Source organism: Grus americana, chromosome 1 (genome assembly GCF_028858705.1).
Source record: "Grus americana isolate bGruAme1 chromosome 1, bGruAme1.mat, whole genome shotgun sequence".
NCBI classification, from domain to species: domain Eukaryota; kingdom Metazoa; phylum Chordata; class Aves; order Gruiformes; family Gruidae; genus Grus; species Grus americana.
Window position 1 is genome coordinate 13,609,602 of NC_072852.1, and position 17,738 is coordinate 13,627,339.

General features: G+C 37.3%; 1 protein-coding gene across 4 annotated transcripts in view; it reads right to left on the reverse strand.

Moving 5' to 3' along the window:
* PHTF2 (putative homeodomain transcription factor 2) overlaps positions 1–17,738 on the reverse strand; it is a 71,557-nt gene that overhangs the window by 35,448 nt on the left and 18,371 nt on the right. For 3 of the 4 annotated variants that reach the window (XM_054840292.1, XM_054840310.1, XM_054840300.1), the window contains exons 3-5: positions 7,887–7,943; positions 3,990–4,059; positions 1,371–1,529 (exon numbers count right to left, since the gene is read on the reverse strand). In XM_054840292.1, coding sequence (XP_054696267.1) covers positions 1,371–1,529; positions 3,990–4,059; positions 7,887–7,943 — 286 coding nt within the window. Of the gene's footprint in view, positions 1–1,370; positions 1,530–3,989; positions 4,060–7,886; positions 7,944–17,738 lie in introns of those variants that run through there. The other variant, XM_054840321.1, reaches the window with a different exon arrangement.

The following is a 17,738-nucleotide window of genomic DNA, read 5'->3' on the forward strand; positions in this document are numbered from 1 at the left end:
TAAAAAATTACTACAATGGTGATCCTCAGAATAAGCTACCTATGAACACAGTCACAAATGAACTACAGCTTATGTATTTTACTATCTATATTACTATAAATGAGATTAAAAATATTAACTCTATGGGATCGCTTACCATAGTATACACAAATGCTAACAATATTTCTTAAGCACCTATCTCAGAAATGGGGATAAGGAGAAGTTTTGATAGGAGACCACCCAAATATTTGTCAAAATTTCAAGTTTTGGGGCACTGGCACTGTGACATTCATTTTATAGCTGCTAACATCACCACACAAGAGGCACTGTCCTTTTTTTTTTAAACTCCATTTCTTGTTTTAAATACAATTTCCAAATGATACAGTGATTCACAACTGCAAGGACAGATGGCAAAATTAAAAAAGAAACATTATATTTTAATTGGATCTCACTGGAAAACTTATCAGTCATTTACCTTCTCCGGGTACTTAAACTGCTCCCAACTTTCATTAACCTTCTGTTCCATTTCTGTTGTACACGCTTCTGATACACTTATTCTTTTGGTGACTTTCACACTGCTAGATACTGACTCACTACATTACATTCTTCCCTTTCTAGTTTGCCTCTTCTACGTTACATATAATTAAGAGAAGCACAAAGTCAGATTAGTAGCACTTGAGACTGAGCATCCCAAAATCTGTGAATTACCTTCTGTTTGTTATCAGTTGCCCACAAGTCCTTCTATAATCTAGGAAATATAAAATTAGAATGCATAGCCTCCTCATTGCAATGGAAAAAATAGCAGAAGCACATAGGACGATGAGCCCCCCATTTGCCAGTCATTGAGGAGCACGGCTGAGGTATGACTAAGCTAGTTCACTGCCTCTGATACAACAAAATACCACATGAAAGGACAACTGGAAACCAGTCAAACTGATCATCCTACCAGGCTGCACAAGCTGCACACACCTTGGCAGGTTTGGCCTTGCTCGCTTCTTGATCAGGGCTCTTGATCTGCACAAGTACCAGAGACACCAAAAGCCCAAGACAAATACACTGCCTAAGCCAAAGGTTTTTTTGATATTGCTCAGTCCTGAACGAAAGTAGATAGTCCTGGAAACCTAAATTACATACAGAGATAGTAAACTAACATGTATGCTAAGTGCTGAAGAAAGCCTGTGAGAAAATCCTTACATTTTCAGTATGCCCCCTTTATATACATAAAAGAAATGTTAACCAAAAGTCACATGCTTGAGACTGTGTCATTCCAATATCTCAGAAAATATTGGCAAGAACCTTAACAGCTTAAAGTGACTCAAGTAACATATAGCAGATTCCATATGGTTAAAATAAGGCATTCAGTTGAAGCTGATACTGTAATCCAACTCTACCTTGAAGAAGGTAAAGAACAAGCAGCCAGAAAAAGATGACCCTCGATGTCACTTGTAGCCACCACCTGTAGAAGAACGGAAAGAAAACAACTCTCACGATTCCTTTGCGGGTCAGAGATGTCCAAGGACTTTCAGGTTTTGCTTTAGCAAAAGCAGATCCTTTAAAAAAAGAAAAGAAATTTCAATATATTTAATTGTTACTGCTAATAATTTTAGTTGTTCAATCACAGAGTAGTTAATTAATTAAAGGAGCAACTATTAAATATATTTATTTGAATAAATTTCGTACTTCCACCATTTCACTATCTCCTCAATTCAAGATTTTTGTAAATTGTTGGTGCTCTCTTGACTGCCACTATCAGGAACTTCTACAAATACCTAGATTTTGGAATGTGTGAATAACAAAACATTGACATTTCTTACTATGTCAAAATTATTTTAAAATAAATTATTAAAAATTATTCTGTTTCACTGAGGTATCAGAAACTTGATATAAAGCAACAGGAAGTCATATGAAAACTCCACATGCCTGTGCAGTCACAGCAGAGCCCTTTTCCTGACACAGCAAAGGGATCTAAAACATCAACATCTGTAAATTGCTCTGGCCATGTCATTCAGAAAAATGAAATAAGGTTGAAAAGTATAGAGAAGTATCTGTCCAACTGAGGACTAGCTCAGGAGCAGGAAAGCCACCCAAAGAATAATTTGTCTTTGTCTCCTTCTACTGGACCTGTTAGAGCGAGTCCAGAGAAGGCTGCAAAGATGATCAGAGGGCTGGAGCACCTCTCCTGTGAGGACAGGCTGAGAGAGTTGGGCTTGTTCAGCCTGGAGAAGGGAAGGCTCCAGGGAGACCTTAGAGCAGCCTTCCAGTACCTGAAGAGGCCTACAGGAAAGCTGGAGAGGGACTGTTTACAAGGGCATGGAGTGACAGGACAAGGGGTAATGGCTTTAAGCTGAAGGAGGGTCAATTTAGATCAGATATAAGAAAGAAATTCTTTACTGTGAGGGTGGTGAGGCACTGGAACAGGTTGCCCAGAGAAGCTGTGGAGGCCCCCTCCCTGGAAGTGTTCAAGGCCAGGCTGGATGGGGCTTTGGGCAACCTGGTCTAGTGGAGGGTGTCCCTGCCCATGGCAGGGGGGTGGAACTAGATGATCTTTGAGGTCCCTTCCCACCCAAACCATTCTATGATTCTACACCATTTTTCACAGAATCATCTCACTCATTCAAATGTCCTTTCTCTCTCATATCCATCCATTTCTTTTTTTCCTGCAAATTCGCACTTCTCTGGCAGCTAGAAAACCACGTAACATTTTCTTAATGGGGGTGTGACTTAAATTATGCCAAGGTTACCGCTTGGAAAGGGCAACTGCTGCATGCTTGCTATGACATTTCCACCTCATTTACAAGCAGAACTTGAATTAGTGAGCTCTGTATGTGCACAGGTAAAATACTGCCAGTACTGGAACTACTTTAATGCCAGCTTAGATATCTGTGCAGAGCAGTCATTTAAATGCTATTCATGTATATCACTATATTGAAGTGGTCTACTGCTGTTCCTTAATTCCTACAAACGCTTAATTTTCAATTCTGTTTCTTTAAAGTTCAAATGTTATTTGATTTTGTTTCTTTCTCTCACATTCCTATTTTTAAAAAGTTATATTGTTAGATGACATGATAAAAGCTCATCTGCACACCCACAGAGGAGCTCAAAGACAATGGCAGGAGGGGGAGCCCAAACAATACCCTGCTGGGGTGGTTCTAGACCCATCACTGGAGCCATCAGCCAAGGGCGGAAGGAAGGACAGGTTTAGGTGATTTGGGGAGGAATAAGCGTGGGGAAATTGAGGGGTAATGGGATAAAAAGGACTGGTCGTGCGTAAAGGGGTGAAGCAGCCTGGGAGCAAGGGGGTGAGGGGGTCTCTAAGGGCCCCTCTGGATGTGAGGGTGCCTGTGTATCTCTAAGGGCAAGAGCACAGCAAAGTGCTTTGGTTCATTCGAGACCAAATTCAAAGAGCACTACCTGGAATGGATTCAGGAAGACCATGCTGGCTGCTGGGCTCACAGAAAAAAATGCTAAATAATATTTTTTCTAGCCTTCATGAGGCATGAGGGAAATTAAGATAAACATAAATTAAGACTAAATAAAGGCTTTTTGAAAAGTCTCCTATCATCTGACTTTTTGTTGCTGTTTTGTTATCTAAAACAGGCAAGAGACATTCAAGGCCTATACATTCTTTGCTCTCCAGAAATTTCAACATAACGTTTCTTCCAGATGTCAGAAGATTTGGAAGAAGTCTGAATGCATGGCAATAGGAGATTTCTGAACTAATAACTCCAAAACTTTGATCCATGACAATCCACTTTTTTATTTTGTTTTTCAAAAATCTAAATCTATATAACAAAATTTAAATCAAGTTTTTAAGTCATCAGTTTAAACTAGAGGTCATCTTTTAACAACATGTTCTATCAGTCTTCTTTAGAGACACATTACATAGAATTGGCTGGCTTTGTTTTGGTGTGGGTTTTTTTTAATGCTTATTAATACACTCTTGTTACAAGACCCAGGATGGCAGTTATTTTTATACTGAGAAATTCAGCTTTTTCTAGCTCAGGACCTACCTCTCACAAGATCAACATCTATGAGGTCTGGTTTCACATGTCCTGTTTTCTTTGGTTTGTTTCTCAAACCCTGCAATAGGCAAGTACTATCAACATACATTCATGTAGATGACAGACATTACAAAAGCAAAAATACTGATGTGGTCAGTAATTGTATTTAAGCCATACTCTATTGAAAATTCAGACAAATATGTCAACTTCATAGATTTAAAGTGCTATAAAATAAACATCGCAAGGAACAAGGCACAATAAATGCCTTTTACACACTTTACAATCTAAAACTCCAACCAATTACTGACCCATTAGGTAATTTTTCAAACATAGTTTTAAGTACCGAGCACTCATCTCCCATGGCTTGGGATTATGCAGACAACATATGCACACACTTGCAAGAATTAGTAATAAATTTATATTAGGTTTTCAGAACTTTTACAACAAATTACTTTCTTGAACCTTCTTTCTCCTTAGATGTCTAATTATACTTCACAAAATGCTTACATTGCAACTCCTTAATTTCAAACCTAGATAGCAAATCACGTTGTAATGCAAGAGCCACTCATGAGCAAGTTCCACTGTAAGAAATCCAAATTCTAGAAAAGTATTAAATTTTTCTTAATAGTGAATATTAGCCTATTAGAGAGAAAAAAAAAACCCCACACAACAGGAAAGCAGCATGAAAAAAAGCAAGCTTATTTCTTCCTTCAGTGAAGAGCCAAACTATCTTGCAAAACTTTCAAGTTTGTTTTTAATGCTAAAACATCATCCAGTACTCTCAAGTCTCAGAGACAGCTGTGAGTTTATTCTGATCCCTTTACATTAGGCTCTTGGTCACATTAGCTAATAATGATTCCACAGAGTACAACTGGTATATAGAGTAAAATACAATATTTCAAAAAATATTTTGGGTTCAAATGGAATTATGATGGAAGTGGCTTAACTCTTCATTCAGAAAGCAGTTAAATTCCCTAGTGAATTGCAGATTTCCACCATTGTCATATTTCATCCACATGTAAAAACATTTATTACTTAAATGTAAACATTAAATTCAGATTAAAGGATAAAAATGAAATTATTATCAATGAGAGATCAGTGAAATCTGGTAATGTTAATCTTCATAAGAACAGTATCAAGCAAGTTGTTCAAATAGGTAGAGCGTAGATATTTCTCATATCTATATTCAACTAGATTTATTTTTCATGCTGAAATAAAAATTTAAAAGAAATCAAACTGTTCACAATGAACTAGACATAGTCGTCATCATCTGATGTGTCTATCCGAAAAATGAGAGTTTGCTTGCAACAAAACAAAATTAATACATATAACTGAAACATGGATAGGACAAACTGTGCTCTGAGGATGACAAATACAGAAAACCAGTTGTATTGTAGACCTAAGCACTGCAAAGAGCTTAAAGTGTAAGATTTTTACAGAACAGCAGTCTTAAAACTGCAGTAATTTTATGTGGAATGAGAAAACTGGAAATTGGAAATTATTATAATTCTAGTACCAGCTACAGATTCTTGTGAAATCTTGCATAAGTGAACCACTCTATTTCATAAAAATATCTAAAGCTTAAAAATAAAATGCTGAATGATATAATAATTTTCAAATGTATTACTGCTTATGGGCCACAAGATTTTTCTTGAAAGTCTAAATAAAGATGTATGTGCTTCTTAGAAGGAATAACCCCCTGGGAACACATGCACAATCCAAGGAAAAATTTACCACTGTGGCTAAAATTGTTTTCATTTTAAAGAAAAAATTCTGCAAAAAATAAGTCAACACTATAACTTGATGCATCTTTCGTAGGAAAAGAAGTGGTAACACATTCTTTAAAAATTCCATTGGTCAAATCTCAAATGCTTTCAGTGTCCATGGACCACATTGAATTGGTGGTTCTACTTTTTGCCACGGACAGTGAAAGAATTCCATTTATTAAGATGCAATTTCTCCACTCTCTTATTGTATCACAAATATCTGTAACATATGTGGAGAACAGCAGTGCTTCAAACTAAGGTTAATTTAAAAAAACAAACAAACAAACATAGCGTTTCATAGTGTTCAGGCCCATCCAGTTAGTTCATATAATTTCTATTCAGCAACAAACACATTTCAGCTAACTAATAGCAAAAATAAAGTTCCAATAAAAATCCTTAAAAATAGTTGTTATTATTGTAAAAATTCTTTTGAACAAATTTTAAAATGAATCTTAACAGATTTTATTATAGTTCTAAGCTATAAATGTATAGTATCAGAAACAGATTTTCTACTAAGAAATCTTTCTTTAGATTTTTAGTAAAGTTCATTTATAAACAGTACTGTAGTAGCTTTGAGATTAAAGCACTACAATACTTGAACTAAGTAGTCTGTTTTCAGTGTTACGGTTATTACACTAAACTCAGTCAACATAAACTCATTAATTTGTTAGTTATCGGACTCCTGAGCCAAACGAGATGCATTTCAAATAAGCACAAGGCATTATTTGCAATAAATTCTTTGAATAATGTCCTATTACACAGTAGTTACAAGAACTTCTGTCATAAGGGCGATTGGTTTTCACGGTCGTGGAAAGGACCCTGAAAACAAGTAGCACGCTAGGCTCTCAGTTTGAAATCGGTTGTACTGCTTGTCAGGCACATTTCTGACACACGCTTCTCTCTGCAGACTTCAGACAAACGCACCACAAGACACAATTTTCCCGCAACAGTCTCCTGCTTGTACGAACAGCCCCTATCCCGGCTGCGCCCGGTGCTGCGCTCAGGAGCAAGCTCCCTTTAAGATCCAGCAGTAACCCAGTAACCCGAGCTGCCCGGCACATCCCCGGCCGCCGGGTCTCCTCCGAGCAGCCGCGGGCCGGGCCGGGAGGGCGGCGGGGGGGAGGCGGCTCCGCTCCGGCGGGGACCGGGGACCCGCTGCGGGCTGCAGCCTCCCGGCCCGGCGCCGGGCCCGCTGCTGCAGCGAGACGGGGCTTTACAGCATCGCGTCAGCTTGAGGAGCACTTGTACACACAGTGTCAGCTCCGACTGAACAGTTAATTTGTGGATTTGTGTACAGAAATGGGGGAACTCTATAGTTCGGGTCAGGAACAGTTTCCACGTAATGCAAACAATTCGGTTAGCTGCTGAAGTACTGGGGAGGGGAAAAACAAACACCTCAGGGGAACTGAAGAAATGTACACTTTGCTAATGTTAAGAATTAGCAACACCTTGAAACTCATGCAGTAATAGCATATTTCTTGTGTGCAATATTTCAAAGAAAAAGGTTAATTGCAAGAAAATGCTAATTAAATTAACATAATGGCTTATGACATAATATACAATCCATAAAATTCTTACACATAGGATTGATTTCTTTTTGCCCAAAACAATTTAGCAATGTGGCAGACATTGATGGCACTGTTAGTTAAACCAAAATGCAAAGAATGCTGTTAAACTGCTTGTTCAGGGAAACAAAGCCTGAAGTACTTACCAGTCTAATAAACTGTACAAAACAATGACAGCATCATAAAGGAGGAAAAGTAAACTGCAGGTATAAGGTAACTAACTGAAAGTAAAGAGAGCTCAGATAACTGATATTAGAATTCATCACAAAGAAAAGTGAAAGACAGAGGTACTAAGCAACTAAGCCCTGGCTTAAGATAACTGAAAAGAAAAAAAAAAAAAAAGTGCTGAGATACAGAGAGATGCAGCACTTTAAATGCTGCAGAGTTATTAATTATGTAAAATAAACAGAGCATAATATGCTGGTTACATTTGGTTGCACTCCAGAAGTCTGGTTTTACTTTACCAGTACTAAATACCACCACGTACATTGTAAATTACATCAGCGTACACAATCACAGACAGCACCGCTGGTAACTGGCAAAAAATAAAAGTTGAAATGCTGTAACATTATTACCTTTATTTCTCTTTGCTCTACTGATTTTTCCCATATTTGTTGATCATATGCCCCAATCTAAAAAGAACACACACAAAAATCTGCATTAGGTTCTAAAAGACAAAAGCAAAATCAATCAATCTTCAACAAGACAAGCATGAAGACAGCAGGTTATTTCCTTGGGGAGGCTTGTTTACAAAGCAATCCTTATCTTCTCTGTTCCATCTTGGCTGGACTGGATCTAGCTAACCTGTAAACGAGTTGTGATAATGGGAGAGGCAAGCGGATGGCCTCAGCCTCATCCCAAGTCAGAGGACAAGGAACACCATGCTCTCTCCCACCTCAGGTCAGGATTCCAGTCCCCATACTGCCGGAGAGCAGACCTACGGCAGCAACACTGACACAGTCTTTCAGTTAACTTTAGAGAAAACACCATGCACATCTAGTTGAACCCATACCTTCAATTAATTCATTATTTTTTAAACCATCTCCCTCCACACCCACTTTTACAGCTACATTGCCTTTAGCTTTATCTCTTAAGATTGCACAGCAACAAAATATATGGTCAGGCTGGTAATCAACCAGGTTACAGGCCAGGGAAAACTCAAAGAGTATCAGGAAACTGCACTTTTCTCACTGAAGTACTGGTGAAATAATGTTCCTACTAGACTGATTCCCACATTTGTTCACTGTCATTAAGTTGCTAGTCTATTTATTGATGAAACTCTTCTAAAGATCTTAGCTTTGTCTAAATGTGAGCAAATTTTTAGTTAAAAAATTGGAATAAAAAGGAATTGTTTTCTCCCAGGCTCTACCCTCACCACAGCATTGTAGAAAACTTTGTGTACTTATACGAGCGGAACCATAGAAAGCCTAAAGGTTGATCCTACAAGCACTTATTCAAATCCTAGCGCTTATACCAGTTTTGATGAGTTCCATTGTTTTAAATAGCCATCAACGTAGTATCTATAGTTAATATAAGAAATTACTGTGCACTTGTTCATACAAGAAAGTCACTCTATGACTGACAGATATTTTGAAGAAGGGCAGCCTTAAAGTTCAGAAAATTCATGTGTAAGATAGTGACAAGAACAAGTCAATATATGAGACCATATATCCAAGTTTTGTAAGAAGTTATCATAGATCACCAGATTGCTTTGAACTCTGCACAAATAGTATTTCTAGATAATATTCAGTAATGATCTCTTTTACTATGTCAATTTTAAAACCTTTCCATCCCAGCAGTTCTACCTAGGCATATACACGTGCATGCACACGCACTGCTACATATCTGAAGTTTGATTCACATCACAAACTCTGAGCAGTTAAGAGTAAGATCACTTTTAGGTTCACAAGGGAGAGAGACAGACGCACTTCCCAAGACTCAAAGTCCCCATACTGACTGTGCAAAGAGCTGCTCCAAGCAGCTTAGCCCCGACACCTGAGAGAGGCAAGGGGAACCCCCAGCGTTTGAGCCAAACTGCTTAAATTCAATCTTACTGCAAGAGTATGGCTTCTCATTCCAGCTTGCAAACTACAACAGGCCCAAGCACGAGTGCATACACCTCAAATCAGAAAACACTGTTCTGATTTGTCTTTTACTATTGCAGTCTTCAGTGTTAAACTGGAAGACATTACTTAAAAACAAACAAAAAACCCCCCAAAAATAAAAATAAAAATAAACACACACACCCCCCCAAAAAAACCAGTCATTCTTGGTTAAAAAGGATCTTTTAACCAAGGATCTAACATAAATGTAAAAAGATATCCAGGGAAGCCAACAGACAAACAGGCCCATAAACAAAAAAAATCTGGAGGTATCTTCTGTGCCTCTAAACCTGACTCATCAGGGATAAAAAAGGAAAAAAAAAATTAACTTATAGCTGTAAAGTCCAAAGCACATAAAAAGTGAGAACAGTGAATTGAATTATTGAATTAACCATTCTCAGATTTAAACAAAATTTCCCATTCACAAGAGCTAAGCACTCAAAAACTTTCTATAGTTTGCTACTTTAAAACTGAGGAAAAAAAAAATACTGGCTTTTTGGTAATAATAATAAATACTTTGCACCTCTTATTTGGAAAAAAATGTAGACTGTGGAAAATAATTAGCGAGTCAGGCACTGCACTGGGCAGAATTAAGCCCTTGCTACAATTAAAGTAATTAAACCAAAGGAAGTTTAAGAGCTAACTCCACCTGGATAACAGCCAGCAATTAAAAAGTCAGTATCTTTAATAACCACTCCACCCAGACATTTATATCTAATTGTTCTGGCTTTTTCTCTAAATATATTTTAAATGAAATGTCAGGCCTTCCTGGTTTTCCTGAAATTTACTTAGAAGAGCCCCGAGTGAGGTTTTTATGCTGCATAATATTGTGTCCTCCCCTCCTGACTTCCAAAAAAGATTTCTTTCTACAAAGACAGAAAAGGGGATGCAAGTCTGTCTCCCTCTCGATTATGCAAGAAACAAATGCGGAAGGAAGGCTTTGTGCCAATAAAGCTGTAACGCAAATTCTGTATTCCTAATTCCATTCATAGCTGAAACTGGTGTAGAGTTGAAAGAGACTTTAAAAGAACATTGTTCTTTTAGACAAATAACAGACCATTTGTTAAAGGAATTCTGGGGAACACAGATCCCAGAAGACATCTGAGGCAAGGAAGTCAACCAATTTAAAATTTGACTTTGTTATATTTTACAACAAACATTTCTTCTCCCTCAAGGCTAGGTAGCAGCTTCTATCTCCACAAAAAGACAATAAGTAGGGATTTTGCAGTTCACATTTTTTCTTTTAACATTGCCCCATAAAGCAATTCCTCCAGCAGGAGGTAAAATGGGAGAGCCAAAACAACTTTAAGTGAGATGCTCTTTTACAACTGTTTTATTCGACTAGTGGATCTGGCCAATCACCTCTGATCAACTTTAATTATTAAAATCTGAGCACAGGGCTATTAAGTAAAGGCATACTGTTGCAAACTGAAAAGAGTTAAAGGCATAATTACAGACAGCAAGTATCACTACAACCTCTAAAAAAAATAGAAAAAATTGTGAATCTACCTAATTTCACCTCTTTGTGTTTTAAGAGAGTTTTAGAAGCACTTCAGGGAGCAGGCGTACGTGCTCAGCACATCAAATTTAGACTTGATACTCAATTTCCCTTCTCCCCATCTGCATAAGCATCCCTCTATACTTCTCTTGCAAGTGTATCAGAAGGAAATGCATGCAAACAAAGGCATGGTTATAAAGTACCGTACTGGCACGCTTCATTTCCCACATTAAACAAAAATAGGTAGAACTACTGTTACTGAAACAAGGCAAGTAAAAAACGTAGGCATTAATTATTTTTCCTCTCTACCTTATGTCAGTAAAACACATTTACAGTTTGTGAAACATATCTTGCAGAATTCACTGAAAAGTGTTTCTCATTGACAACAAGCTAAATTATAACATATAATGATTACCAGAGATGCTAGACACCTGCATGAATTGAATTCAAGAATGTAATTCCTGAATGAATTCAAGAATGTAAGTTAATACTAGCAAACCTTCCTAGGTTTAAATTATTGAGATCACCAGTCAATTCCATCTTCAAAGAGTTTTGATTTACAAGCATTTGCATCTAAATTATGTTTCATGTTAAATCTAAATATTAAGTTGTCAAATGTTTGCATGTAGGCTCTAGCTCTTGGCAATTCATGCAACTCTTTAAAATTGTACATACCTGCAGGGCACTGAAAAGAAGTCTAGCATCCAGCAATGCCAAAGAAATTAAGCTCTAAAGGCAAATAAAAAGAAGGAATAACCTTCTAGAGATAAGATCATTCACGCTTCCAACCTGAAGAATTTAAATATACACAACACTTGATCAAAGCAAGCTTTCCCTCAATATGCAGCTGCCCCAGGGCTCCTCCACAGGTGTTCAAGCTTCCTGTGCCGGAACAGTTAGGCCAACCTGAAGGCCCAGATCAACTCCAGTACCTAGATAAGCCTGAACCCACCAACTCTACCTGGAGTTTCATCCACTAGAGCTGCAAGTTCTGCAGTATCCTTCACAGCAAATATAAAGTACAAAATACAAGGGTCCAAAAATTGTCCAATTTTTAAGTATACGACAAGAAGTAATGCTTTTAAAATCTGTTCAAGTCTTGGCGCAAGACTGTGTAATAGCTTGTCAATGATATTTTCAATCCATCAGCCCAGTCTACAACTGGCAATAGACTTTTTTGTAGCAAACTATACAACATCCCAATTTTAATCTGATTTATCACAGAAATTTATTCTATTTTTATTTATAAAATATCTAATCAAGAAGGATCTGAAGCTATTACTTCAAATAAAGCCCAGTGCAAAGGGTTTCTGCACTGCATAATATTTTTTTCCAATGTCTTTCCCATAACAAGCCATATGTGCATCAAGATTGAATTTGAGCTTTGTGAATGACACTGATATTCACTTTAAGCTAATGTAGTGATGGTATCAACCTGTAGCCCAATACTCACAAGGCCTTCTGATTCTAATGGAATTGATCAATATTTCAGGAGACATTTATAATGTATGACCGAGCAGACTAGCAAAGATTATAATCCTGAGAATACATAGTATTTCCTGATGGATCTTAAAACTTTAATGTTTATCAATAATGAAACCTGCATGCTAAACTTTGCTCTTTAAAACCTCTAAACACTTTTACAAGCAACATCACAATAGTATTACAAATCCAAAAGATACAAGATACAGAGCTTTGTGAATAAAACACAGAGTTGCTTCCTTGGACTGTCTACCAAGGAAATTAAGTTTAACACCTTATTACAATATTTAGTGTTAAAATATTAGCTAATATGCTTTATTAACTTTTACAGTCCAACAATCTTCAAAAACCTGTATGATTTAATGTATCAATTTTAATATTAAGATATCAATATATAAATAATTTCTACACATGAAATATTCATTTTAAAATATCTTGTAAAATACTTCATATTTGGTTATTTAAGTATACAGTTTCAGATATTAGACAAATTATTTCTCATTGTCTCGAAACTTGAACAGGATTACTAAAAATTATTTTAAACCTCATTTTACTTCTTACATAAACAGATCCCCATTGCAGCAAAGGCAATAATCTAATAGCTATAATCTAACAGCATAATTATGTCTGCTGTTAGGATGATTTTTTCTTCCAGGATATTTTTCATTTTCAAAGGTGGTGGGGTTTTTTCCATTTTTTTTTTTGTGGTGGATATGTGGACCAGACAAGCTAAGCTAAGACAAACTTAGCTAATAAACCACAGATAGAAATCACTATATAATAGTTGTACACTGTCTGCTAATAGCACAGAGTTTAGTAAGTTTTAGTCAAGTGGAGAAGGACAATGAAGGGATTAAAAGCTGTACATCCTAAGGTGCAGAGCTTTGAATTTAGGACTGCTGAATTGTTACCTCTGGTTACTAAAAGATTCTCGGATTCCCCTTCCATCTCCCTGTTTGGCCCCAGAGGCAGAGCTGAAACCAACTATTTACAGTAAATTGAAGCCATTCAAAACTTTAGGAGTTATTTATTCATAATAGTTTGAATTGCCAACTAATGACCTGCTAAATTCTGGCAATAACTGCAACAACACTGAACTTATGGCCATTTCACTGAACAATAATTTTACCAAAGCTTACTTCAAAGATACTGTCCCTTTCAGAGTACAATAATACATAATTAAACTTTTATCAGCTATGTATTAATAGTTTTTCTGTATCATTCATTACAGATTAATTCTTGGTAACATCAGTCAGCCCTACCTATTGCCCTGAGTAACGGTTTACAGATTTTAGCATAGCTACTAAAAACATGAAACATCTTTTTTCATTGCACAATTAAACATAAAGGAAAATTATATACATAAGAATAGTTAGAAATGGTTTGCAGGTTAAACTAAATGAGAGTACAGGAATAACAAACACCTACTCTAAGCCATTTCCTAGTGACATGACCTGGACACTAGGTCCAACTGCAGGTACCATTTCTTTGGCTTAAGTAGAGTATAGAGCAAAACCTAAAAAAAAAAAGCACAAGCTAAATGAGATTCCATCTCTGTCATGAATCACAAAATCACAATTAAACACAATCCCTTATGATAACATTTGCTCACCTTCAAATTTCAAACTAAAGTCATCACAGAATCACACAGGTGGAGGTCACCTAGCCCAACCTCCTGTGCAGGAGGACCTCCAAAGCAGGTCCAGTTACAGCAGGTTGCTCAAGGACTTACCCAGTAGAGATCCAAACATCTCCAAAGATCAGACGTTTCACAGCCGCTCTGGGGTCCTGTCTCAATGCTTGGCAAACCTCACGCTAAACATTTTTATCCTTACATCTGATCAGAATTTCCCACATTTCAACTTGTTTTTATTGCCTCTCATGCAATCCCTGCACACCTCTATTGCTAATACAGACCAGTTACTCTCCAAGTGTTAAGGATTTAAGACCTCTGCAACATTTTTTTTTTTTTTTTACAATTATGAACTTGCACAAAACAAAGCAGCCTCAAGTTGTAACTGGGAAAAGAAAATAACTCTGACAGCCTCATTACTCAGTACAATTCCCTGAAGACCACTGAAAATACTGCAATTTTACAAGCATTGCAACTAGGATTTTAAAACAGCACTGCCCTTACACCCCGACCATTTTCACTTCCCACAGCGTACATTCTTTGTGCCAGCACATTCATCTGGGTGGCTGAAAGACCAATCAGATCACTCAGGAAGAGAAAAGAAAATGTTAGGTTATAGTTTCACAAGGGGTAATGAAACAATTCAAGAATCAGCATTACAGACAGAGAGATTTCAGCTCTTCGTTCTCCGTCCCCCAACAATTAGATAGGTTCAGCTCCTTGCAAGTCGTAGTCTTAGTTTTAACTGGATTAGTTCCCTGACCAAATTCACCAGATAAGTGCATGACAGTCTGTGGGACAGCAAAGCAGGCATGGGAGACAACAGGGAGGCAAAACGGAAACCTGCTTCATTCAGCCACAGCGCCAGGTTTTGGGTGATCTTTTGCACAAGATTCAGAAACTTGAGTTTTGTCTTACCAAAACAAGGTGCTGAAGGCAATCTCCGCTATTTGGTCAGATGACAACTTGAGTACCCAATTCCAGCACTACATGGAAGGAAACTCTTCTGAATAAAATATACTTTTTTTTTCCTCAGTGCTTTCAAAAATAGCCAGGTCCAACACTTGTCAAGTTTTCGCACTTGAAGGCAGACCTTTCTGAACCGATGCAGTTTCAGCATGCAAAGTTTTGGGTAATTTAGCCATACAGCCTGACCATTTGGCAAAAACTGGCTCTGGTGCCAGGGCCACCAATGCATTCCAAGAAGGAAATCAGGTGGTTTCAGGGAATGATATAATTTCTGGTTTATTTCTTCCTTTATCAACTCGGCAATAATAATCTTGGACTCATGAGCTGTAAAACACTGAATATTACAGATCTTAAAGCGATTCAATTAGAACTCTAGTTTTGCCCTTTAAAGCTGTGAGAGAGAAAACATCTCATTTATTTTATTGTGCCCTTTAACAGCTGTACCCAAGGGACACCCGAAACAGCAGAAAGCTGCATTGGCAAAGTTAACTGATACGCAGCCAGGTGCAGGATTCAGGTTCAATTAATTAAGCTGTACTCTGCCTTCCCCTACAACCATCCCCAAGAGAAGGAACACCACAGTTCTCTCCTGCAATATTATTACCATATTGGTATAAAGTTCCCCATTTTGGCAACAAGGCTTCTGTGAGGATTGAAAATTGGAAAATTTTTCAGGCAAATTGGAAACCAGACCAAAATTTGGTCTGTAAAACTTGAAAGTATTATAAGAAATTAATGCAAAAAGTTTAAGTTACAAGCAATACAAGCAATATTTTAGATTATTACCAATTTTATTATTTTTAACATCAGTTACTGTTACTGAGGAAATATTTCAAGTACGTATAAAGTATCAGTATCAGAAAGGTACACCATCAGGTACTGAATTGTTTAAAATAATTGTGGGGGTGTTGGATTTTTTCAGAGGAAACATTATGATGATTTTCTACATAAAATCAATCAATTAAAAATCTGAAGCAAATTCTGTATTCTGGTAAATACACGTAATCCTAAGGACATTAACTAACAAAGTGCATAGCTGTCTGGGCCCAAAGCAAGGAACCATTCCTGAGAGCAATGCAGACACCCCTGCCACACCCTCCTATTGCAAGATCTAGTGAAGCAGAAAGTGTTGAAAACAAGCTAGACAAAGCCTATCTGACAGACAAATATCTCAGCGTTGCACTCCCCAGTGCATCCAGGAACACAGCAGAGGTTTAATTTATTTTGCTTTCTACAGAGCCAACCTGTATCTAGCAGGATTTATCTGTTCAGATTTCATGCCTTGCAAAAGTATTTGCACCAGCTGGGAAATGCAAGCGATCACTGGAAGCAGTAAAGCTATGTCCATGCAATCTTGTTTCTGAACAACAAGCTGGTATAATACACTCTCTGAAATCTTACAATCCAACTTAAAATAACTAAGAATTGAATGTTGTATTTTTACAAGACTCCGATGCACTAAAAGCAGGGTAAATCTATTGCAACAACAAAAACAAGTTTACATAATAAAAGGTCTGACATTTTAAATGATTAAGCGCATTACTAAATCATCCTCGCGTGAGGAGCTCAATTTCAGACAATAGTATGACTCATATGAGTAAACTTGGTGTTTGGAAAACTTGCCTAAAGTAGGGTTGGAAGAGCTCAATTGCTTAACTCTTTCCATTAAAGAAATATAAAAACACTTTACTTTTGAGAAAGCAACAGACCTTTGAAATTCAGGACAGAGACAAAATACATACGTTAAAATTGAACACAAAGAAACACAAGCAGCAAGGTATCTGTTCAATATTTCTTATGTGGCCTCCACCTACTTAAACATACTTTTCTTCTAATATTTATAGTCACACATAAAGAAGTTCTTCATGTTCTTTTTTAGGGCATTCATACATAAATTCATTAATCTGAAAACACCTCCCCAAAAATAACACTTTATTTTCCTCATTTTATCATATAGGCAAGTCACATCAATTTGATCAATATTGACTGCAACCCTGGTTGTCTCTTGCCCCAGCAACACCGTTTTACTGCCAGAATATGCTAAGCTTTGATCCCTCCCCACCTTCAATTTCAGTTACTGCTGTGAGGAATCAGCGAATCTAAAACGCAAGGTAAGTAGGACAACTTTGACAATTCTGAAATAAAAATTTCAAACTGAAAGCAACCACCAGTTCACAGAGTTCAGCATTTTCCCATCATAAACAATCACATAATAGAAATCTATCAGAAAGGACAAAAAAAATATCTGGTACCCACTAACCACTAGCACAGCTCCTTCTGTTCCCCAATTTGAAATCTTTGGTGCAAACAACAAATCCATGGGAAAAAAAAAATACTGTGCCATGTAAGAGATTTAACTAACTAACTAACTAAAGTCAAGGACATGGGTGAAAGAGCCTAGATGCTCCCAGGAAAGGACCACATCCTGCACTACAAAGTTAAAAAAACCTCTTGGGGTTATCAGCCTGATCCAGAACCTTCAATAAATGGGACCTAAGAAATAACAATGTAATTAGCATGAACGTTTGCATGAGATGCAATGTTTCTGCAGTGCAGCCACCTGTCCCAAAATAAGACTCCACTTCCTCATACCGAAAGAGGCAAAGCCTGCTCATTTAGCAGACCCCAGTCCACGCATGGACAGCAATTAAATTTTGTTCACACCATGGAAAACACTGACATCTGGGTTATGCAAGATCTTATCCCTCCTGAAGACAGCCCAGTCTTTCATGAGGTAACAGGA